This window comes from Fukomys damarensis, unplaced genomic scaffold (genome assembly GCF_012274545.1).
Source record: "Fukomys damarensis isolate Sample0158 unplaced genomic scaffold, DMR_v1.0_HiC HiC_scaffold_3, whole genome shotgun sequence".
Classification (NCBI taxonomy): Eukaryota; Metazoa; Chordata; class Mammalia; order Rodentia; family Bathyergidae; genus Fukomys; species Fukomys damarensis.
In genome coordinates, this window is record NW_022900915.1 from 1,121,414 (window position 1) to 1,132,398 (window position 10,985).

Sequence of the window (10,985 nt, forward strand, 5' to 3'; positions counted from 1 at the left end):
ATATATATATATTTTTTTTTTTTTTTAACTGCTTTTGCCCTGGACAGCCTGCTAGGCACAAGAGATACCAAGGTGATGACCTCAGAGTTAATGACCAGAGCCCAATTAATAAATAACAATTGCAACATAAAGTGAAAAGTGCAACAATAAAACATCTATATTTTTGTGTTTGAGAGTAGCAGAGAAGTAATCAGCGCTTTATGAGGGGTGATGTTTGAGATGTGTTTTGAAGAATAAGTAGGAGCTTCTAGATAAACAAGGAGGAGGTATTTCTGGCACTCAGAGCAGTGTGTGGCAGGGCCTGGGAGGGTGAACCGGTGCACAACAAGCTTGTGGACTCGAGCAGTTTTTAGGCTCGGTGCGATGAACTCTTTTCCCTTTAACCTTACATATCTCTTCATCTCTTCATACTGGCTTTGAGGAGGAAAATTTAAAAGGCCTCCTGTGGGACGCGATCGAGAAAGAGATGAAAGAATTCAGGCAGTTGCTCAGGCCGGCCAAGAGGTCTTCCCCTCCTCTCTCGAGGACAGGTGCAGCCCAGGCTGGCAGAGCCCTGAGGATCTGGGCCCTGTTAGCAGTGGAAGGAGGTCATGCAAGGTTATCATTTCTGCTCACCTCCCCAAGAGTTAGTTACCTCTGTTTTCATTTTTAACTACTCTCCACATGATTTAATTGATTTTAATAATAAAACAGTATAGTTTTTATCTGTGTACATGGGCACAACTTGTTCACCGCATAAGAGCATCTGGGTAAGGGGACAGGATGGGGTCTAAAGTTAGGCCTGCAGTATAGTAGCCAAACAGTGCCCCTGGGGCTGCTGTACTCCAAAAGGGCAGTTTTCTGTCTACCCTGAGAGGTCACCCTTTCCTGGGTCTTAGGAGTTTCTTATCCAGTGCTTGTGTTCTGCCTCATGGACTCTGTGTTCAGCCCCAGTCCCTGTGCCCAAAGTGTTCACAAGTTCTGTTTTCCATCCCTGCTCGGGAGGTAGAAGTTCCCAGTGGCATATTTCTTGTGCCTTTGAGTACAAGAACCTTTCAAAAACAGAAGTGTGTGTCCCTTACATTAAGAGGGCAGCCAATGGATATAGTGCCAAGAATGAGATTGATTTTTATCTTGTTGCTGTGTAAATAGATTTTAGTAATTAATTGAAGAGGTTTCAGGGTCAAAATGGGAAATAGATTTCTATTAATGTTAAGGTGTTACTTATGTGTAACCTCGTTGGCTCCACTCAATTTTTTTCTTTAACATTCTGTTTTTGTCATGTTTCCAATAAAATTGCCATCTTAACTTACTTTTAACCCATCAGATTAATATTTGCAGGGCTTTAGTGGTTGCCTCTTTCCCCTTTTCTCACAGCTTTTTTTTTTTATCGGTAACTAAACCTAATTTCATCTGGGGAAAACAAACAAAACAGAGGCAACCAGGATGGATGGATTAGATTCTCTGTGCATGTTGTCCTACTTAAGATAGCCACATGTTGTAATTTTTCATTTTTTAATTTGTAAAGTATGTATTTCAGGGGAGAGCTGACCATGTGCTTATTTTGAAAGTGCACAATTTAAACATCTTCTAGGAAATGGAAAGTTAAATCCTTTAGTATATACAGCCAGGTCTTTCAAGACTGAACTATCCCAAGGGAGTTTGGGAATCTTCCAACCACAGCTCATGGCTATCTAACCCATGGACATTTGTAAATATTATAAAGATTGCCTTTTACAAGCTTATAAAACAAACATTCAAAAAACCCACTTTGGTTGCATACCAGTCAATAAAAAGGGTTTCATCACAACAGTTACTTTTACTACTTCAACTAATGGGTATTGGCTTAAACAATGCTGCGGGGCAGAAGAATCATAAAGACGCAGAGCCTTAGCGGTACACCTAGGGCAGCCTCCCACAGATGGCCCATGGCTTGGTCCTCCGGGTGCTGTTCCCTGCCTTCCACAGCTCAGGAGGCCCCAGGATTCTCGGGTGGGCTGAGACAGAGCCTGCGACCTAGCGGGAAAGCCCTTCCCAGCCCGATAGTCTTCTGCTGAGAAGTGGGTGTTGGAGGCAGATCAAGATCACTGGCATCCAAAGAAAGCTGGAGAAGATCTGGCACTGAGCAGTCAGAATTAATTCCAGGCTTTGCTGCTTCACAATCTGATTAGTTGAAATCCCACTGAGAGGCTCTGTCTCCCAAGCTCTAGGTAGATCAGGGGCCTGTTGACAGCTGACCTAGGCTGTGGGCTTAAACTTTCTACAATAAAGGAACACGTAGAAAAACTGGAAAAAAAGCAAAGATCAGAGTGAAGGTCTTGGCTGAAGTTTTGAAGAGCAAACTGAAGTTTGTTTTGTGGGACTGGAAGTCATGGAGAACAAAGAGCTAAAAGCAAGACATCATTTCACGTATTGGCAAAGACCAAGCGGAAAGGGAGGGCTGGAAGGAGGGCAGTTGGCAATCCCAGGACTCCTCTCCGTGTCTGTTACTAATCCCTCAAGGTTTCCAGCGGAGCACTGTTCTCTGCCTGGAGGACTTGGCTGAGCTGCTTTCTGTGTGGCTTCTGAGCCTGAGAAGCTGTGTGTGGGCCAGGACTTTTTCTCAGGTGGCTTTTTCATCCTCGTTAGAAGCAAAGAGAAGTATTTGTCACTGTGTTTGTGCCTCAAGTAAAGCCAGTTTGGTTACGTAAAGAAATCAAAGGAAATTCTGAAGGACTTCAGATATTTGAGCAAGATCTAGACAAAGTCAAAGCAAACCCAGAACCAGTAAGTATGCATCAAGTGTGTCACAGATACGAAGCCCTGCACAATTTGGTCCAATTCGAGAAGTGTTCTGTGCTATGCTGCAGATGCGCAGGCTTCTCACAGGTTTTCTGGGTAGCAGAGCTTTACACTGTGTGTTAAGCTCCCTGTGCGCATCATCCAGTCGACCATCCCAGAGTAAAGGAGGATCTGAAACCGAAAAGGAAATCAAATCTAATTAAAGACTCTCACACAAGTAGAAAGTTGGGAATTTCCTCTTTGCGGAGACACTTGGAAGACTTTCCACTTGCACGTTCCTGCAGTGTCCCCTTGGGGTGACATCAACACCTAAGGGAAGGCCCTGAAGAAGACCCCCTTGTGCAAGAGCTTTTCCTTCCACCTGCCTTATTCCTGGCGTCTCTCTCCCCTTCTTATCTTGCTATAATACCTGGAGCCCGGATTTAGAGATGCCTGTGCCCTGGCACTTTTCTGAGGCTGTGATTCAGGGATAGAGGCAGAAATTCACCAGGGTCCAACTTTGACCTCCCAGAACTACGGTTCTTGAACTGAATTAGTTCCATGAAGCTATAAAAATATTCTGTGGAAGAGACCTCTCTAAAATACAAGATTATGAACATAAAACCAAGGCCCTTCTCTTATTTAAAAAAAGTAATATCTAGCCGTCTTTATCTCCTCAAATAATCAACTTATATTCTTATAATTCCCAAACCACATATAACTCCCAAACCCGATGGACAGTATTTCTAGTATTCCATTTTCCTCAAGAAGGGGGAAATCTGGGAATGGGATCTAAATTCAGGTAAATGTCTATACATCCGCATGTGATTTTTCTTAGACTTAATGAGAAGACAGCACTAAAGATAATTTTTCAGAAATGATTTTCCTACCAGAAAAATCTGATAATTTTTTTTAAATTTATCTCACATCTCAGAAAAATTTCCTATTATAACAAACTGCCTTGTGCATATAAATACTATCCAGTTTCTGTGAGACATTTAGGCAGATACTTGAGAAAGCTATAATTCTCCTCTTAACGTCTCCCTCCATTGTGGATATTTAAATGTTACACAGAGACACACTCTTTTGCCTTACCTGAAGTATTAAGTGTCCCACTTAGGAATTCTTCGTATTCTAATACTCAAGATTAGAAAGGCACGACCCAGGTAAACTGTTGTTCCTTGCACATTTAAACTGCTTTGCTCTCTTTGAAATGGATTCTAGAGCTTCAAAAAAATATATATATAATAATTTGAAAGTTTGTCAAGTCGTGAAAGGTAGTATATTTTGACACACTAATCCAGTAAACTAATCAGTTTTCTAATAAACAATCAGCAGTTCGCTAACGTGTCGTCAGCAGTCCGGGAGCGTGGAGAGGGGAGGAGCTGCCCGTGGACGGTAATGAATACACCAGAAATCATTAGGTGATCAATACTTCTGAGTTATTTTCATTGAGCTGATAGGTCTGATACATTAAAGCTGACATCATACATTTGTCAAGATCACAGTGCAGTTTTTAACAGTAGAACAGGCTGCTTAAAAATATTCTGTGAAAGACAATCACGGAAATTCAGCCTCTCCCCTTGACACCCTTGAGCCGGCGTAGAAGCCCAGAAAGTCTGCATGTAGCCGAGCTCCAGCGTCCTCACATCTGTAGGTATGCAGTAGCCCCTTCCAGCAGCGAGCTGTGTTTCTGTAGGTGACTGTGTTTGTGGCAGGGCACTTCTGTGGTTTATAGGGAAGAGAAAGAGTCCTGCTTGCCAGAGGGCAGGGCCCTGGCTTCTTCATCTGTGTAGGGCAGCGGAGAGTTTCTCTTGTGGCCTGGTCACAGCCCTGGCCGTTTAGGGACATGAGAAGTAGAGGTGTTATATTTAAAAGAAACAGCTATCTGCAGCTGTGGGATCTTTTCCTTCGAGGACTTGAGGGTATGGTTGAGGTGATCACTGGCCTGACAGATGCTGGACAAGGGCTCCAGGCAGCCCGGTGAGCACAGTGGGGACAGTGAAGCCATTGTGCCCAGCTTGATGTCACAGTTCATTTGTGGTGTATGTACAGCCAGGACAGTCAGCCAGGAACAACAGCAACCACAACAAAGCCAGAGCCCCCGGCAGATTGGATGTGCTGTTTTCATAGATCGAGTAGGTATAAACTCATCAGAAAGGGTCAGGGGAGATGGGGCTGGACTCAGTGGCAGGCAACCAGCCTCCCTCCCTTTTTCACTTTCTTTCTTTCCTTGCTTCCTGCCTTGTAGCCTTCCAGCCTTTCTTTCCTTCTCTTTTGAATTAAGTAAAGGAGATAGTCTTGAAGTGAAAAGCCAGTTTTCTCTCCTCAGACACATGCACCATGTTTTTACTGCACTTTTGATAGGGGTGAACCCCTTTAACCACACAGGCATGCACCAATTCCCAGTTTTTCTGAGTGCCCACACCCTGACACAAACCCTCCTTCTGCAGATTGTGTTAGCCTTGTGTTTAGTTGGTCTGTGACATTGAAACGAGCTTTTGCAAAACGTCAGCCACCCACACCACCTCTCACAGCCACTACAGGCTAATGCGTTGCTCCCTCTCACTCTTCCCCAGATTCCAAGATGATTGTTCTGTGGCTGTTGTGCTGAGGGGAGTAGAATTCCGTTTTTTAAAAAATTAGCAGCAGGTGAAATTCTATTTGTCATCAATTTCTCTTTGGGGTTACGGAGCAGAAAACTGCAGACAAGCTGCTTCTTTGATGGCTCGCTCCTAAAAATCTCTTTTTGTTCCTTATCTATTTGAACTGACAGTGATCAGAGCTACAGCAGGACAGGGCTCTCTGGAGAAATCACCTCCCCCCCTGCCTATTGACAGATCCCTCTGTTCTGCATCAGACGGGCTTTGTCCCATCCCAGGCATCCAGGCCTTGGAAGGAGCCACCAATTAAACCTCTTGAGCCGGTAAAATCTGAAGCCACTTTGGAGTGTCTGTTCTGATTAGGCAGGATGAGAGGAAGCCCATCACCCTCAGGCCCCGCTTCCTGGTCTCAATTTTCTCTCTTGCCTCCACCAGGTGCGAGAGGTGTGAGAGGAGCTTCACGCAGGCCACCCAGCTGAGCCGACACCAGCGGATGCCCAATGAGTGCAAGCCAATAACCGAGAGCCCAGAATCAATCGAAGTGGATTAACTGATTGACTGGTTGGAATTAAACTGCAAGGAAAGTCATGATTAAATGTCATGGACACTTAAGCAAAACCAAAGATTTCCTCTAAGCAACTTTCAATCAGTCCCAGAAAACCAAAAGCAGTAATAAAATAAGTAAGATGTTAAGAGATATTGATCCTGGCGTGGAAGTCAGACCAGGAAAGAGATTATTTATTTATGACTAGGGGTGAAACTGATTTCCGTGGACAGCTACCCTGGGATGGCTGACATTTCCAGCCCCGCCATGCGTTTGCTTTGTTTCTGAAAAGCTTTTTTAAACTGTTATTTAATACCAAAGGGAGGAATTAAACGAGTTCTTCCGGCCACATTGTGACTAAGAATGCACAGGGACGTGGTTCTCGCCGCACCTTTTTGTTCATAGCATGTTCCGAGGAGGCCCATTGCACAGCCCTCCTTCCTGCTGCTCGGGTCCGGCCTGGCCCAAGCGGTCCGCCGTACCAGGGACCGTGGAGGCCGAAGCGAGCGCCTCTGTGACAGCGCCCCCTGCAGTCCGGGCCTCTCAGTTCAGCACCCTGCGTCCCAGGCACTTTCCTAAACTCCTCCTGTCCAGCCCCATCTCAGCGCAGGAAAGCCCGCAAGAGGAAGAAAACAATTCCGGTTTCAGAACTCAAAGGAAGATTCGGGGGACTTGGTCCTGTCAGGATTTCAAAGTCATTTAAAATGTATAGAGCCTCATAATACAGTATATTGTTCCGAAGCAGCTAGTTGAGGAAATTGTGTTTTCAATAACATTTTAGCTTTAAAAATGAAAACGTGGAAATAAAGTTCTCTGGTTTGAGGCTAAATATAAGGCATTAGGCTTCAAATAATTTTTGTTGTTTCTGTGCAACTGGTGAGTCCCTGCGCAAACTGAGAGCCGCTCCGCACAAGGGGCTTCGTCGCTTCCCTGTGTATGTGGAGCCCGGGAGTCCTCTGTACTCGCTGCTGAGCAGAGCAGAAGCGTTTCTGCAAAAATAGGCCAGACAAAGCAACACTGAGAAGAGAAGCCACAGAAAGCGTTGTGGTTAGACCAGACCCCCCAGGACTGGCTAGTTTTATCAATAGAAACTTGTCTGTTTCTCTCCTGAGATTGATTAATCCAAAGAGCTGTGCACGCAGTCGCACTGTCCTTTGACTGAGTGTCTTAGAACGCGAGTTTCTCTTCATCTAGCTTCCTGGTAGGTCAGCGGTGGTGTTCAAAGAATGGGGTCATACTCCGTGCAATATTCCCGCATCTGGAGGAAACCTCTCAGAAGCTGAGTTTACCTCTATGGCCAGTGGGAATAGCAATCAATTTACATAGAGCATTTAATAACAAGTTCTGTTTGTAAGTTTCTTGGTCACTTGATAGCAAATGACAGCCTTTTAAAGAACTTATCTTTGAGTTTTTCCTTTGTCTTCCAGAGGGAGAGAAAAAGAGAGAGAGATAGACAGACAGACTCACTACTGAAAGTCATGGAGATGCGGTTCAGATTAATCTATCATTATGTATTGGTTCTCCAAAAAATCTTCCTTCACTTTTAATTTTGTTTCTCTATTCCTTAGCACTCTAATGCCACATTTAAAATGGGACAAGATAGGGCCTTGTTAATATATTTGTAGTTAAAATAATCTCTAGAATGGTGGGCCATCAAGAGAAATTTGGCTAATTTTGACCTCCATTGCCCAATCTCAAGTCATTCACCTAAAATTACCCCCCACACACTTCTGTTGGCTCCTTGTCGTTTTTAACTGGAAGCCTTTTCTCTAGTGGGTGGGAATGCATTGTACCTTTAAAGTTCCCTGCCCTCAGTAACTGGGATATTTCCCCACAGTTTGTGTCACTGGGAAGAGTGGAAAGACTGTGTAGCCATAGTAACCTGAAACTTGCAAGAAAACGGTAGATCAGCTGTGAGATGAGCAAACTCTTCCATATAGAAAAGTTGAAATTCTGGGTTGCATTTTTGGAAAAGATAATAAGATAATAAGGAACTTATCTCTGTTTGAAATTTATTTGCACCGAGAAAACTTGCTTTGTCATTTGCTTCACTTCCCAGTCGAACACAAGGCAGCCCACTCCTGGACTGCAAGTGCAGGAAGAAGTCTTCATTCCTCCCTTGATGTCTGGCGTGAGGAGAGTTTCCAGAACGATGATTTCTGCCACCCTGATGGCTTTGCCCCAAACTCCAGGGAATGTGGCAGTAACCTCTACCAGAAGAATCTTTAGTATTCTGCTCCATTTGTCTATTGTTTTCTTCTCTATTATTAAGACTTTCACATATATAATTCCACCAAATTTGGTGAGGAAATGCTTATTGCTTACCAAATAGAAAATTGGATACTTAAAATGTCCAGGCATTTGGGAACATTCATAACTGCCACATTGCTTAGCCGTTGTCACCTTCCAGCAAAGCAGTATAGGCCGCCTGGCCACAAGACAGGCCTACACCTGCAGATGGACAGGGAGCCCCGGAGAGTTCATCACTTTGTGTGCTCAGAGGGGAGTTTCTCCTTGAAGCCTCCCGATGCTAGAAAGGCTTTAGAGTTTCCTACTTAAAATGGACACGCAGTCTCCAAGGACACAGTAAAGGAGTGGCAGAGCTTGCTGTCATAAAGATATACCAGTTTCCAGTACTAGAACTGTTGTAACTAATAATGGCATGAAGAGAAGAGAAGCTCTGAATCACTGAAGAAAGGGGATGCTGAAGGCCAACGGTCAGTTGAATCAGGGTTTGGCTCTCTCAGAGAACCCTCTTTACCCTTCCTGTCAATGGGGCAGAAGACTGGTTTTTGTTGTTGATGTTTCCGGAACAAGACTTTTCATCCTAGCATGTGTTTAGCAAAGAATCTAAGCCAAAGGGTAACACCAGATAAGAGTCATAGTGCAAGAGGGTGGTGGCTGGGTCTGTAGACCATCACTTTTCTAGAAAAAAAACTCAGTAATCTACAGGAAAGCCAAATATTTTGCCCAGAAAATGTATGTTATTTTTAAATAAGCTTTTCATTTTGGTTCTTTTATCTTTAATATTTACTTTTTTCAAGGGAGATATGGGATATGGATAAAGCTGTAAAGATTAATTTTGTATAACTGATATAATTTGATTTGATTAGTGAATTTTTATCAGATATTCATTCATTTAGCCTTGTTAAGAAGTTATAACGAGGGCTGGGGATTTAGCTCAGCGGTTTGGTGGCCTGCCTTGCAAGCGCAAGGACCGGAGTTCAATCCCTAGTACAAAAAAAAGAAAGAAAGAAAGAAAGAAACTATAACGAAAGATTATGATACCACTTCTCTCTTCACATGGTTATAATTTATTGGAACTTACCTTGGAAAAACTTCATTCTAGTTCAGATATACAAATATTTATAAACATTTGCAAATTCATCAGTGTTTTCATCAGTTGATTGGTTGATTGGTCCATTCATTTAGCCAACAAATATTTACTGAACTGTCATTTTCTGTCAAGACCCCGTTATAGGTGTTTGTCATTATTTAAGTAACCAGTGGTAAGAAAATAGTACTGTCCTAGGTAACCAACCAGTAGCCTGAGTAATTTAGCCCTTTGCACAGTTGACTCAGTGAATATACATAGATTACTAGAACTGGAAGAATTTGACAGATGAAAACTCCAGTGGGGACCAAAAGCAGTGTCTTTAAAAGCAAATTCAAACGCACAGCTGTGTTGTCTTTAGTTTGCCTGCCAGACTTTTGGTTCTTAGCCACATTAGGAGACCAGGATTAGGGCCAGTGTCTTAAGTTTTTATGATCCTATTTCAGTGATAAGGCAGCAAATGGGAACAGGGCTGGAGTTGCTCCGGGAAGGAATGCTGTGGATTCTAAATGGGTCTGAGGCGCCTCCCTAGGGACAAGCCTCAGCATTGCAGCCCCTGTCCCTGTGTGCAGCTGTGATACTCTCAGAGGTGGGGCCCCCAATGGCCTTCTCCAGAAGCACAGTACTTCATTGTACTCAGGTCCTGCAGAGAGCGCTACCAAAGTAGATTTTATCAGTGGTTTAAACATAGCAGTTGCTCGGTTAAGTGCACTATTTTAATCTCACTGTCAGATTCCTTGTGCATTGTAATTAGAGGCTCTATAGTGGCACCCTCCTTTCAGGCCATAGGTCTCTAGAACACCATTGCAAAACTAATTGCTACCAACCGTTTAAAAGAAATGATTGCTTTTCATAGTAGAAATAGCATCTCTGATATATTTGTTTTACACTAAAAAAATCAAATGCGAGTATCTGTTGAGTTCTTTAAAATGAGAAGCATGGCACAACTCAGAGAAGGGTGTTTTAGAGTGGGGTGTGCTAGCAAGTCGCTCTGGGGATACCCAGCAACATTGTGTTTAGAGATAAATCTGTGGCTGTCCTATTAGGATATATATGACTACAGAAACCAGGCCAGATTAACAGACTCCTTGATAGGAATTTAAGCTTGTTTCCCAGAGCCTCACTGAGTCCTCACATCAAACCCTGAAAGGTAGTGAGAGATAGGCTTCTTTGAATGATAACAGTAGGTTCCAGAAATGCCATTCCTTTGCCATGATCCTGTCAAGGAGGAGAGCTCTGGAGACATTTTACAAAGTGACCGCATGTTTGGGTACTTATCTACCCAAGAGCCTGAGTTTTTCCATCATTAGTATTTATCTCACCTACTAGAAAATAACAACAGAGTCCCAGGAAGAGGGACATATTTCAACCCTGTGCCAGATTAAATTTTACAAACCCAAAGATCAGCTGTCAGATGCTTAGTCAGACAGCCGACTGAAAGTTATATCATTTTATCTCCGGGATCCTTGCCACAGACATTTGGCTTGTTGTACATTGTTATCTTTAACATTTAAAATATTCATTTAGCTTCTTTTAAACAATGATGTCATGTGGTTCATTAGATCAATATATGAAATGACAGAGCCCAAAAGTATGTTAGAAAACAGGGCAAAAACTTGGTATCCTGAAGATCCCACCATTGAACTTAGAAAAGAACCTGTTGAGTACATTTTAAAGTAAAAAAAAGGAAACTGAGTGCATTTCCTCAGACTTTGATGAAGATGATAATATTCATAACTTTCGTTGCATAATTATAGTCAAATAC

General features: G+C 43.1%; 1 protein-coding gene across 1 annotated transcript in view; it reads left to right on the top strand.

Annotated features, from left to right (window-relative positions):
• Prdm6 (PR/SET domain 6) overlaps positions 1–6,943 on the top strand; it is a gene marked incomplete at its 5' end in the record, with an annotated part of 86,354 nt that extends 79,411 nt beyond the window's left edge. The window contains one exon of the mRNA XM_010627287.1: positions 5,778–6,943. Coding sequence (XP_010625589.1) covers positions 5,778–5,892 — 115 coding nt within the window. The remainder of the gene's footprint in view (positions 1–5,777) is intronic.
• Positions 6,944–10,985: the final 4,042 nt, after the last annotated feature.